General features: G+C 46.0%; 1 protein-coding gene across 1 annotated transcript in view; it reads right to left on the minus strand.

The window, feature by feature from the left end:
- Positions 1–299: 299 nt before the first annotated feature.
- The window catches only part of LOC120024829 (copine-7-like), a 39,287-nt gene continuing 25,080 nt past the window's right edge, over positions 300–14,506 (minus strand). The window contains exons 11-15 of the mRNA XM_038969153.1: positions 4,885–4,939; positions 3,735–3,786; positions 3,271–3,404; positions 1,089–1,325; positions 300–473 (exon numbers count right to left, since the gene is read on the minus strand). Coding sequence (XP_038825081.1) covers positions 300–473; positions 1,089–1,325; positions 3,271–3,404; positions 3,735–3,786; positions 4,885–4,939 — 652 coding nt within the window. The remainder of the gene's footprint in view (positions 474–1,088; positions 1,326–3,270; positions 3,405–3,734; positions 3,787–4,884; positions 4,940–14,506) is intronic.

The following is a 14,506-nucleotide window of genomic DNA, read 5'->3' on the forward strand; positions in this document are numbered from 1 at the left end:
TGTGACCATAGTTGATCAACTCTGGGAGGGATTCACCTGCATGCATCCCCAAAACAGGAGGAAGAGGACGAAGGCTCCAGCATCATGCTGAACAGGCAGATGGATGCACAGCCAGGCAGAGGGACATGATCCGAATGGAGAGAGAAAACAATCCAAAGGTTTCAGATTCCAGTCTGTGTGTGAACGCTGTACGAATGAAAAAGGAATGATAACAACACTAATATTAATGACCATGGTTTTTGGTCCAGAGCAGCGATATGCACCCTCTCTCTCGCTCTCTCTGCTGGACTGAGATATGGTCAGGCCGTGGGCCCCACTGCTGGCAGTGATTCTGTAGGGGTGTTGGCAAGGGAGGTGGGAGAGTCACATGATGGGACGGGCGGCATGGGGCAGATGGCCTTGTGACTGTAGTACTCCACCACTTGGTTGGGCACCTCCGCCAGGACACATTTGGCTAAGGCAGCGGGCGAGGCCTGTGAAAAATAGAACACAGCTGTAGTCTGGACAGTTCTGGCACAAGACCCCAAAGGGTTAAAGCAATAATTTTCAGTGGCACCTAAATCCAATGAAACTCTGGGCAAATTGTTTTTTAACCTAACAAAGGAAGAATGGAAAGAGTGATTTGTGTTTTCCGTTGTTTGGGCAGCGGTCAAAATGAAAGAGCTTTGGGGAGCACACAGACAAATCGCATCAAGCTTTTGGAGGCATTTTTGCATTTTTCATCATTACTTTTCTAAATTAATGGATTTTCTTTCCTGGTGACATTTATTTTCCTTAGGATGGTTTTCTGAAGCTCCTCCATCTGTAGCACTGGCAAGGCCAGCAAAGGAGAGGCTGCCTGGCTGTTAGCATGTCTTCAAAGCCCCATTGGAGGGTAATGCTATTACTGAAGGGGCTTTGGAGGTCACATTGGGAGACTTAATGGCCGCCAGCATCGCTATTATAAAAAGTAGTGCAGTTTCTGAGACCCACACCTCTGTTCTTTTGGCTTGGTTGGAATATGACTGTGGCATAGCAGAGTAAAGGGAGGTAGGGAAGTTGGAGGGATGGAGGTATAGACGGCGGAAGGGAAGGAGGGCTATACTGACCGTTTTGAAGTCTCTGAAGGGCACAAACTGCACAATGTCCCTGAGGACGGGCTCTCCTTTGGGTGAGCGCAGCACCCCGTCATCCCCGTCCAGGATCTGCATGTCTGTGAAGTCTGCATTGCCCACGCCAACGATGATGATGGACAGGGGCTGGTAGGAGGCACGCACGATGGCCTCGCGTGTGTCCGCCATGTCTGTCACCACGCCGTCCGTGAGGATCAGCAGGATGTGGTAACGCTGGTGGAGAGAGGAAAGAGGAGAGGGTTGCGGTTGCGTGTTAACCTTTTGTCACCACACACTTCAGTGCCCTTGGCTTGTCTGTGTGTAACACGTTATCCTCTGAAATCTGACTGCTCCCACTGAGAAACACTGAGAAAAGTAATAATGTATTAATCTCTAGTCCCATCAACACCTCTCTCTCTCCCTGCAGGATATCAATATGAATGAGAAAACCCTCAACATCTACAGGTATCCTACATTTGCCAATGGATTTTACATATGAGGTCTATGAGTGTATTCCCATGTATTCTCCTCTAAGATGTCCCATGAGTCCCTAGGGATTAAAGTGCCCCCGCTGCAGTTTTAACTCATGTCCTGAATTCTCTTTACATTGATCCTTTGGTCTCATTTACTGATCAGAAGAAGGGATGATTGAATAATAAATGAAATAAATAAAGATCAGTACAAGGACAAAGCAGAAGAAATGGCCAGAATGATGGAAAAGTGTTTCAAATGTAATGGGAATAGCCTGAGGGCAAACTAATGTAGGAACACATTGATATTAAAGGCCTTGGGCATTCTTGTTAATTCAATCCGTACCGCGTTTCATTGAGAGATTTTAAAAAGGTGCTTATGCAGAACCTCAATAAATGATAACATTTATATAATGGGTTGGTCTAATCCTGGATCCTGATTGGTTAAAACCGAGTTCCAGACAGTATCTATTCCACAAGTTAGCACCGGCTAAGGCTATGAAATGCCTATTTACTGTTCCATCTCACTGCGCAATCCACTGTCTCATCAGCCCAACCAGACAATTTATAAACTTGATCTCCCATTTCTTTTAGACTAGTATTTGGTTTTCAACAGCAGAGATTTGTATACACCTTGCTGTCGGTCTCTCTGATATTTGTAACATTGTTTCAATATTGAAATTCGATCTCCAGCTGTTCGATAGTAATCAATGTGTCGGGACTCGGGAGTCAGGATGAGACAAGCAGCTTTTCTCAGCCAGTTGAAATCATAAATCAGCATCATTTGTATGGATATATACAATAGAAAAACAGGTCAAACTAAACAAAATGCAGCTAGTTTGCTGTCTTTCCAGCTTCAGTATGGAAGAGCTAGCCAATGACAAAGCTAACACAATTACTTCAAACAGCTTACTGGTGAGAGAGCAAATGTTCTATGCCAGGCGAAATAGCTCATCATTAGCTCATTGTTATGGATGTATCTAAATAAATGTCACTAGAAAACAGTTTAAACAAACACAAATGCAGCTACTTTTCTGTTATTCTGGCTGCACTGTTTGATGTGACTGTGTTAGCCCAAGTTGGCTAGCTAATAATAAGGGTATAACAACGTTGCCAGCCAGCATGACAACGAAACATTTAGAACAAATGTCCATAGATATAGAATAAAAGACTTAACTGGGTCGTGTCTCCGGCAACCGAGCCAGCCGGCTTGGGTAGCAATCCTAGATTTGACGATTTGGACTATATCTTGTGGAAGTAGTATGAATAAATTTATCTAAACAATGTTTTTAATGGAAATATGTCAATCATTATTTGAATTTGTTGGTATCCCGTTGTATAAAAGTGATAATTCCCTCAAATACGGTGTTTGGAGGATATATTGGCACGGTTTGCCAGCCTGAGACTAACAACTGTGCCAATTTCCTCCAAAACACCGGCTTCTAGAGGCATAATCACTTAATTAGACAAAAACATTTAATAGTGAATGACTTCACTATTATGTTTTTCATTTCTACACTCAATCATACACCTACATGGTCTGTCTCGGCTGACTGGTATTAATTGTGTAAAAGCTGAGCTGAGCCTGAGACAGCTCATCCATGGAGGCTCAATGGGTGGGATATCAGTTATGGATATATGTATTTTTTTCCATATCATGCAAGCCTGTACTGTACATCACTCCATTACAGCAGTAAAGGGACACTTACTGAGGCATCTTTGATGGTCTCCTCTCCTGCTGACAGCTTGGCTATCCTGCTGATGATGGGAGAGACGTTGGTTGGGCCATACAGCTGGATCTTAGGCAGACAGTTCTGGTAGGCCTCCACCACCCCCTGAATCTCTGATCACACACACACACACACACACGTTCTACTGTGGGTACACACCTTGAAGTAGCACATTGAGGGACCGAGGGAGGAAGGGAGGGAGACAAGTGGGCTGGAGTAAAATAACTAAGGATCAAAGTACTACTAGAAATGTGAATTTGTAGGGCTCTGTGTCCATTAAAGACAGATTCTGAGAGTGGGAAAAGCACTCAAGCTCCACATGTTATCCTCTATGCAAATTTTTAATTGTAAAATGTCAGCGGTAGAGATTGATGGAGGGTTGGGCAGAGCTGCTGAGATGTTCAGAAGTATAAGGTACCCAGAGGAGGCTTCATCTCTCTTACCTTCACATTCATCGTCCTCTGGGTTGAAATTGATGGCAAAGTCATGGGACACCTGTTTGTTGGGAAATAAAAAATAAAAAAGGTCAGACACTGTTGTACTGGAAATTAGTGTAGACACAAAATCCCTATGCCTCATTTTAAATACAACTGGGGTCTTCAAGGACACTCATTTATTTCAGTCCACATTTTACAATCTTTTGAATGTCTGGAGTAGCGGTAGAATAAATGAAAATATAGGACCATAAGTCCACATAAAGCTTACTTTGAGTATGAGAATGACCCTGTTCCTGATATTAAGTGGTCCAGTTATCTTATTGAACAAAGCCACAGTCACACAGCCTTTTGAAAGCATTTACTATTTTGGGTAAATACAACAGCTGTGGGCTCTTGAACTATTCTAAGTGACAGCAAAAATGCTGAATTTACTGATTTGGTTTTGTAGCATTTTAGCAGCCTGGGGTACAGAAATAGTTCAGATGTGGCATTTTTCTATCCAATCAAAACAACAGTCTTTTCGGTCCAGTGTATGTACCTTTGACAAGACAGATGTCATTAAGCCATAATTACAGAACTTACAGTAGTCAAGTCTATTTATAAGCCAAAGCACAGAACAGAAGCAGATCCTGATAGCCTTCTTTGATCTTTCTCTGTCTGTTGACCTGCCAGTACTTCAGTGTGCCTGTAATGTGACTCTCTATCTCTGGAAGCAGTCTGTGTCTGAAAGCGGTGTGTGTGTGTGCGCGCGGCACTTCAAACCCTCTCCCCAGGGTGCTAGTTAAAACAACAGCGGAGTCGCTGTTCTCCATGACAAATCTGCTAAAACAACGCCCCTCTCTCGCTCCTGAAACCTTCTGACAAGTGGCCATCAACACCAAGGAGCCTTGCACCACACTGCCTGCTTGCCATTATTTTAATTTCCTCAGAACATGTTATTTTCTCAGGGACAGGTATTTCCAGAGAAGGGGCTTGTGAATAAAAATAAACTCAATTATGAATTTGAAGTGTGAGACATTGACAGTGACGAATGGTGTCAGGAAATAGGGCAATCAGCCCGTTCAATATAGACTTAAGGCATGGGCAAATACCAAGAGGAGAGAGGGAAAATAAGCAGTGGGGGAAAAGATTATAACAACTAAACAAGATAACTCACCTCGTAATTAGGTGGAATTCTGGCACCAAATCCCAAGGCGGAAAATCTTTTGTCACTAAAATGTAAAGTAGAGTAAATCAATCACTGTTGTCACTGTTACAATAGAGAACACACTGTCACTGATAAAATGGAAGATACTTGTCGAGAACATTACTGTAATTTATCTCTTCCACACAGGAAAAACTACACTGCAAATCCCTCCTTTTAAGTCTGTTTACAATTCAATCAGTTAGGACACTCAAATGACAATTTAAGAATTGCTTCTATGTTCCAGCTGTCAGTTTGCACCTATGGGGTGAGATTATGTTACTCTCCGCCACTAAGTGGTAATTGTGCCGTCGCAATTGCTGTATTCCCCACATCATTATCGGTATCATTGTAATATGATGAGCTGATGTAGTACTATATGCTCTGCCATATTGAATGCATTACTCTTTGTCAGGAGGGCAGGAGAGCATTGCACTAGAGGAATGAAAGCAGGAACTGTGGTGGAGAATGAGAGTGTAAGACACAGTAGGACAGAAGCAACGCCTGCTGGGAAATACCACTAGACATACAGTAGATCTGATCACATGGTGAGCTGTGGGGCTCACTGAGCAGTATGCGAGCCGAGACAAGAAACAATACAGGAGTCCTCATAGTGCAACGGCAAAAAGAGAGGGTTTAAGAAAGGATTAAAATGTGAGATGGTTAGTGAGATACACACATTCCCTGTCAGAGAACGAGAGCTGTATCTACCACTCTCCAATCCATGGCACTGTGAACATGTGTGCTGGGCTGTGTTAGCATCTTTTCCATCACATTAGTAATACTGCCTAAATGCATGATTTTGTCTCTGCTATCAGAAAAATTTTCATGCAGAAAAAAAGTGGATTCTCGAGCACCGTGGCAATCTGAATGAACATCTCGGTTTCAGCCATCAGCATTTGAAAGGAGCTGTTTTAATTTATTTACTGCAGCAGGAAGGGGAGAGAGTGATGACATGGGCTGGGAACACTAAAGCAGGAAGTAATAAGCATTCAATTGAAGATTTGCCTGTAAGCCCTCATTAGAGACAACTAAAGCTTTCCCTTTACTCTGAACTTTAATTCGCTGGCTGATTGATACGTTCTCCAGCACATTAAAGGCAAAGTAATGGAAAAACAGATGATGAAACCCTTCTGGTCTCATCATCTACCCTTGGGAATTAAGAATGATCATCTCTGTGCTAAACATAGTAATCTTCAATTGGGCTTCCTCTGTCTCAGGAGATGGTACAGTCTCTCTCATGAGAGAGCGGCATCCTGAAAGAGAGAAGCTGTCCGCACAACCAAGGCCACTACAAAGGTAACTGGTTTCCAAATGCGCAAAGGCTGCTGCCATCCCCGATATTCACAGTTTGCTTACAGCTGCTCATTCTTTTCACTCTAAAGACGGACAGGGGAGCATCTAACAAGCAAGCCAATCAAAATTGTATTTATTTTTTCAATTCAAATTGGGCTTGGTGGATGTACAGTACAACACATTTGGAACGTCATCCCAAAACCATAGTCCTTTGCTCTAGCAGGCCTAGCTATACACAAGGGCACACAGACACACTTGATTACCAACAACGACGAGACAACCTACAGGGAGGAGGTGAGGGCACTCGGAGTGTGGTGTCAGGAAAACAACCTCTCACTCAATGTCAACAAAACAAAGGAGATGATCTTGGACTTCAGGAAGCAGCAGAGGGAGCACCCCCCTATCCACATTGAAGGGACAGCAGTAGAGAAGGTGGAAAGTTTTAAGTTCCTCGGCGTACACATCACAGACAAACTGAAATGGTCCACTCACACAGACAGTGTGGGGAAGAAGGCGCAACAACGCCTCTTCAACCTCAGGAGGCTGAAGAAATTTGGCTTGTCACCCAAAACCCTGACAAACTCTTACAGATGCACAATCGAGAGCATCCTGTCAGGCTGTATCACAGCCTGGTACGGCAAACTGCTCCGCCCTCAACCGCAAGGCTCTCCAGAGGGTGGTGCGGTCTGCACAACGCATCACCGGGGGCAAACTACCTGCCCTCCATGACCAGATGTCACAGAAAAGCCAAAAAGATCATCAAGGACAACCACCCGAGCCACTTCCTGTTCCCACCGCTACCATCCAGAAGGCGAGGTCAGTACAGGTGCATCAAAGCTGGGACCGAGAGAATGAAAAACAGCTTCTATCTCAAGGCCATCAGACTGCTAAACAGCAATCAATAACTCAGAGAGGCTGCTACCTACATTGAGACCCAATCACTGGCCACTTTAATAAATGGATCACTAGTCACTTTAAACAATGCCACTTTAATAATGTTTACATATTTTACATTACTCATATCATATGTATATACTGTATTTTATACCATCTATTGCACCTGGCCTATGCTGCTCGGCTATCGCTCATCCATATATTTACATATTCTCATTCACCCCTTTAGATTTGTGTGTATTAGGTAATTGTTGGGAAATTGTTAGATGACTTGTTAGAAATTACTGCACTATTGGAACTAGGACAAGAATTTCGCTACACTCGCATTAATATCTGCTAACCATGTGTATGTGACAAATAAAATTTGATTTGATTTTGACACAGACACTGTTCTGTCCACTAGAGGAAGATGCTCAGACATCCCTCTAAAGACAGAATCTCAAGGCCCCATCTCTCTATCAACCCAGGGAAAAGAGAGCTGGTAAAACAGCTTGGATCAATGAAGGAAAGCAGCAGACGTGATTTCTCTCTCTGCCCCCAGTTGAGTTATTGAAATGCTCTCTTTTTGTTCCCTCCATCAACACTTTGGTCCTTAATCTCCTTCATCCTCAACTCCTTAATCCTCAGATGAAGAAAGAGGGGAAAGTGGACCTTCTCTCTCCCACCACCCTCCATCGGGAGATTTAAGCAGATTCTGTAAATGGCTAATCCTGCTTTAAATAAATCCCACAGGACAGCGCTATCCAGGAGAAAGGACAGGAATAACCTGAAGGAGCAATGGAGGTGTACGAGAACAAAATTGGCTGCAACAACGCGCCGAAAACACATTTTCTCTGACAGCAAATCATGACAAATGAGTGACTAAACTGCATGCAGGTTCAGGTTGGGCGGGTAGTTTTGTTAATTGTCTGTAATGCAAGGGAGATCCATCACAATGGGTGAATGAGAAATGAGCCTACAACATACTCTCTGCTCGGCAGTGGCAAAGCCAGTTTCAAGTTCTATAATACAATTCAAACCACTCAACCACTGATGTCTGATATCGCTGCCTTGAATAGCCATCTTTGACATACCGGTACTGCTGTTCTTGTTTATTTTCCTTGTATCTTTCTATTCTATCTAGTCCGCTGTGTTTTGTCCAAACAGAAAGCTCATTACAATACATCAGACTTATCATTTTAACATAACGGCGAGATGGACCTGAAACAGCTTCTCAAAGTTGCCTCAGCGATTTATCTTACTTTTCTCCTCTGACACATGTTCCATAGCTCCTCAAATATCAAGAGAAGAGGCTGTACAAATACTTCCACTGCAGCTACTGCTACTTCGTTGTGATGCTTGGCACTTCTCTGTTCTATCTGTCAGTTTAATACTTTGTGGGAATAGAACCTGGTGTTTGAGAAAATGTAGAGGTGCCACAAGTACCGAGCACAGACAGAGAGTGAAAGAAACTGGCTTTCAAGTCTGACTATGGTTTCCTCAGATAATGTAAACATTCTCTGGGAAGTGGCCTTTCTATGTATGTAACGGCTGTCAATGTCGTTCTCCTCCTCAGACGAGGAGGAGCATGGATCGGACCAAGATGCGGAGGGATAAGTATTCATGATTTAATGGCAAACCAACAAAACAACAAACGTGACTAACCTGACACAGTCCTGTGTGGCCCAAACGCTGACACAGGAACAAACACCCACAAAACACCAGTGAAACCCTGGCTGCCTTAGTATGACTCTCAATCAGAGACAAACGATACACACCTGTCTCTGATTGAGAATCATACCAGGCCGAACACAAAAACCCAACATAGAAATAGAAAACAGACTGCCCACCCAAAACTCACGCCCTGACCAATAAACACATACAAAACAAGAGAAAACAGGTCAGGAACGTGACATAACCCCCCCCTTAAGGTGCGAACTCCGGGCGCACCAGCACAAAGTCTAGGGGAGGGTCTGGGTGGGCATCTGACCACGGTGGTGGCTCAGGCTCTGGGCGAGGTCCTGGCTGGCTGGCTCTGGCGGATCCTGGCTGGCGGCTGGCTCTGGCGGATCCTGGCTGGCGGCTGGCTCTGGCGGATCCTGGCTGGCGGCTGGCTCTGGCGGATCCTGGCTGGCTGGCTCCGGCAGCTCCTGACTGGCTGGCAGCTCCTGGCTGGACGGCTCTGGCTGGTCCTGGCTGGACGACGGCTCTGCAGGCTCAGTCCAGACGGGCAGTACTGGGCAGACTGGCAGACCTGTAGGGAGGAGACGGAGAGACAGCCTGGCGCGTGGTATAGGCACTGGCTGCGCTGGAGAGGAGGAAAGCTCTGACAGCGCTGGACAGGTGGGAGCAGCTGGAGAGAGAACCCGGAGAGACAGCCTGGTGCGGGGGGCTGCCACCGGTGGACTGGTACTTGGAGGTGGCACCGGGTATACCGGACCGTGAAGGAGGACACGTGCTCTTGAGCACCGAGCCTGCCCAACCCTACCAGGTTGAATGGTCCCCGTAGCCCTGCCAGTGCGGCGAGGTGGAATAGCCCGCACTGGGCTATGCAGGCGAACCGGGGACACCACCTGTAAGGCTGGTGCCATGTACGCCGGCCCGAGGAGACGTACTGGAGGCCAGATACGTTGGGCCGGCTTCATGACATCCGGCTCGATGCCCAACCTAGCCCTCCCAGTGCGGCAAGGTGGAATAGCCCGCACTGGGCTAAGCACGCGTACTGGGGACACCGTGCGCTTTACCGCATAACACGGTGTCTGACCAGTACGACGCCCTCTCACTCCACGGTAAGCCCGGGGAGTTGGCTCAGGTAACCAACCCGGCTTCGCCACACTCCCCTTTAGCCCCCCCAAGAAATTTTTGGGTGAGCCTCTCGGGCTTCCAGCCTCTCTTACGTGCTGCCTCCTCATACCAGCGCTCCTGGGCTGTGGCTGCCTCCTTCTCCTCCCGAGAGCGGCGATTCTCTCCCACCTTAGCCCAGGGTCCTTCTCCGTTGAATATTTGCTCCCATGTCCATTCCTCTTCTCTCCATTGCTTTTGTTCTTGCCGTCCTTCTCCAATCCGCTTGGTCCTGGTTTGGTGGGTGTTTCTGTAACGGCTGTCAATGTCGTTCTCCTCCTCGGACGAGGAGGAGCATGGATCGGACCAAGATGCGGAGGGATAAGTATTCATGATTTAATGGCAAACCAACAAACACTACAAATTAACAAAACAACAAACGTGACTAACCTGACACAGTCCTGTGTGGCCCAAACGCTGACACAGGAACAAACACCCACAAAACACCAGTGAAACCCTGGCTGCCTTAGTATGACTCTCAATCAGAGACAAACGATACACACCTGTCTCTGATTGAGAATCATACCAGGCCGAACACAAAAACCCAACATAGAAATAGAAAACATAGACTGCCCACCCAAAACTCACGCCCTGACCAATAAACACATACAAAACAAGAGAAAACAGGTCAGGAACGTGACAATGTAGTGGTATACATATTCTCTTTGATTGTGCTCAACGTTTTAGGATTCTTATGCCTTTTTCCAATTGAGCCTGGATTAAACATCACAACCTACAGGTTGGTTCAGTGTGTGTGGAGTAGTGGTCTGCCTCAAGTGTTTCCTTAAGCAGCACATGTCTGTACTAAGTGTCTTTCCTCAAGTGTTTCCTTAAGCAGCACATGTCTGTACTAAGTGTCTTTCCTCAAGTGTTTCCTTAAGCAGCATATGTCTGTACTAAGTGTCTTTCCTCAAGTGTTTTCTTAAGCAGCATATGTCTGTACTAAGTATCTTTCCTCAAGTGTTTTCTTAAGCAGCATATGTCTGTACTAAGTGTCTTTCCTCAAGTGTTTCCTTAAGCAGCACATGTCTGTACTAAGTGTCTTTCCTCAAGTGTTTCCTTAAGCAGCACATGTCTGTACTAAGTGTCTTTCCTCAAGTGTTTCCTTAAGCAGCACATGTCTGTACTAAGTGTCTTTCCTCAAGTGTTTCCTTAAGCAGCACATGTCTGTACTAAGTGTCTTTCCTCAAGTGTTTCCTTAAGCAGCACATGTCTGTACTAAGTGTCTTTCCTCAAGTGTTTCCTTAAGCCGCATATGTCTGTACTAAGTGTCTTTCCTCAAGTGTTTTCTTACATTTACATTTACATTTAAGTCATTTAGCAGATGCTCTTATCCAGAGCGACTTACAAATTGGTGCATTCACCTTATGATATCCAGTGGAACAACCACTTTACAATAGTGCATCTAACTCTTTTAAGGGGGGGGGGGGGGGGGGGTTAGAAGGATTACTTTATCCTATCCTAGGTATTCCTTAAAGAGGTGGGGTTTCAGGTGTCTCCGGAAGGTGGTGATTGACTCCGCTGACCTGGCGTCGTGAGGGAGTTTGTTCCACCATTGGGGTGCCAGAGCAGCGAACAGTTTTGACTGGGCTGAGCGGGAACTGTACTTCCTCAGAGGTAGGGAGGCGAGCAGGCCAGAGGTGGATGAACGCAGTGCCCTTGTTTGGGTGTAGGGCCTGATCAGAGCCTGAAGGTACGGAGGTGCCGTTCCCCTCACAGCTCCGTAGGCAAGCACCATGGTCTTGTAGCGGATGCGAGCTTCAACTGGAAGCCAGTGGAGAGAGCGGAGGAGCGGGGTGACGTGAGAGAACTTGGGAAAGTTGAACACCAGACGGGCTGCGGCGTTCTGGATGAGTTGTAGGGGTTTAATGGCACAGGCAGGGAGCCCAGCCAACAGCGAGTTGCAGTAATCCAGACGGGAGATGACAAGTGCCTGGATTAGGACCTGCGCCGCTTCCTGCGTGAGGCAGGGTCGTACTCTGCGAATGTTGTAGAGCATGAACCTACAGGAACGGGTCACCGCCTTGATGTTGGTTGAGAACGACAGGGTGTTGTCCAGGATCACGCCAAGGTTCTTAGCACTCTGGGAGGAGGACACAATGGAGTTGTCAACCGTGATGGCGAGATCATGGAACGGGCAGTCCTTCCCCGGGAGGAAGAGCAGCTCCGTCTTGCCGAGGTTCAGCTTGAGGTGGTGATCCGTCATCCACACTGATATGTCTGCCAGACATGCAGAGATGCGATTCACCACCTGGTTATCAGAGGGGGGAAAGGAGAAGATTAATTGTGTGTCGTCTGCATAGCAATGATAGGAGAGACCATGTGAGGATATGACAGAGCCAAGTGACTTGGTGTATAGCGAGAATAGGAGAGGGCCTAGAACAGAGCCCTGGGGGACACCAGTGGTGAGAGCACGTGGTGCGGAGACAGATTCTCGCCACGCCACCTGGTAGGAGCGACCTGTCAGGTAGGACGCAATCCAAGCGTGGACCTTGCCGGAGATGCCCAGCTCGGAGAGGGTGGAGAGGAGGATCTGATGGTTCACAGTATCAAAGGCAGCCGATAGGTCTAGAAGGATGAGAGCAGAGGAGAGAGAGTTAGCTTTAGCAGTGCGGAGCGCCTCCGTGACACAGAGAAGAGCAGTCTCAGTTGAATGACTAGTCTTGAAACCTGACTGATTTGGATCAAGAAGGTCATTCTGAGAGAGATAGCAGGAGAGCTGGCCAAGGACGGCACGTTCAAGAGTTTTGGAGAGAAAAGAAAGAAGGGATACTGGTCTGTAGTTATTGACATCAGAGGGATTCTTAAGCAGCACATGTCTGTACTAAGTGTCTTTCCTCAAGTATTTCCTTAAGCAGCACATGTCTGTACTAAGTGTCTTTCCTCAAGTGTTTCCTTAAGCAGCACATGTCTGTACTAAGTGTCTTTCCTCAAGTGTTTCCTTAAGCAGCATATGTCTGTACTAAGTGTCTTTCCTCAAGTGTTTCCTTAAGCAGCACATGTCTGTACTAAGTGTCTTTCCTCAAGTGTTTCCTTAAGCCGCATATGTCTGTACTAAGTGTCTTTCCTCAAGTGTTTTCTTAAGCAGCACATGTCTGTACTAAGTGTCTTTCCTCAAGTGTTTTCTTAAGCAGCACATGTCTGTACTAAGTGTCTTTCCTCAAGTGTTTCCTTAAGCAGCATATGTCTGTACTAAGTGTCTTTCCTCAAGTGTTTCCTTAAGCAGCATATGTCTGTACTAAGTGTCTTTCCTCAAGTGTTTCCTTAAGCAGCATATGTCTGTACTAAGTGTCTTTCCTCAAGTGTTTCCTTAAGCAGCATATGTCTGTACTAAGTGTCTTTCCTCAAGTGTTTCCTTAAGCCGCATATGTCTGTACTAAGTGTCTTTCCTCAAGTGTTTCCTTAAGCAGCACATGTCTGTACTAAGTGTCTTTCCTCAAGTGTTTCCTTAAGCAGCACATGTCTGTACTAAGTGTCTTTCCTCAAGTGTTTCCTTAAGCAGCACATGTCTGTACTAAGTGTCTTTCCTCAAGTGTTTCCTTAAGCAGCACATGTCTGTACTAAGTGTCTTTCCTCAAGTGTTTCCTTAAGCAGCACATGTCTGTACTAAGTGTCTTTCCTCAAGTGTTTTCTTAAGCAGCACATGTCTGTACTAAGTGTCTTTCCTCAAGTGTTTTCTTAAGCAGCACATGTCTGTACTAAGTGTCTTTCCTCAAGTGTTTCCTTAAGCAGCACATGTCTGTACTAAGTGTCTTTCCTCAAGTGTTTTCTTAAGCAGCATATGTCTGTACTAAGTGTCTTTCCTCAAGTGTTTTCTTAAGCAGCATATGTCTGTACTAAGTGTCTTTCCTCAAGTGTTTTCTTAAGCAGCACATGTCTGTACTAAGTGTCTTTCCTCAAGTGTTTTCTTAAGCAGCACATGTCTGCATTAAGTGAGAAGTCCCAAGTAGAGACTGCTATGCTCTGGAGGATTACCACCCCGGTAGACAGCTATATTTCAACATGACACCAGTAAGGAGAGTGGGAGAGCCAGATGTGATGTTGTTCCCAGGCCTGTTAATGAGGATGGCACAAACATGTGGGCTCCATGGTGGCACCTCTTTCTCACTTCCACGTGACATGATGTGAAAGCGGATCTTGCAGGCGGGTGTCTTCACTGAGCCCCGTTCCCCTCTCAGTAGGAGAACCAGCCACTTCCCACACAGAGCAAAAGGTGACCGGCTCCTAATCCAGCTCCTACTGTGTAAATGTGATCACACATCACCTGATGTTCCCCACAAGAGGCCTGCATGCCCACGTTGTGCACCTGAATAACAGCCTGACGTGGGAGGAGATAACCCACAATATATAACGTAGGCGCAACACTTAAAGGCATGTTTGTGACACCCAACACCAAACTGAGTTAGCTACCTACACATCTCTTTTCCAGGTAGCTAGAGTCTGTGTCTCTCCAACAGGTCTTCTGCTGTTCTAGAGTTATCTCTTGTACTTTTTTAATTAGGCAGCCAACGTTCTCCACACATTCAAGAGGAGGAGCCAACACTGGCATGACTCAGTGTAAATCCTCATTTGGCTCTGTGCCGAC

The sequence above is a fragment of the Salvelinus namaycush genome, chromosome 30 (assembly GCF_016432855.1).
Source record: "Salvelinus namaycush isolate Seneca chromosome 30, SaNama_1.0, whole genome shotgun sequence".
In the NCBI taxonomy this organism is placed as follows: Eukaryota; Metazoa; Chordata; class Actinopteri; order Salmoniformes; family Salmonidae; genus Salvelinus; species Salvelinus namaycush.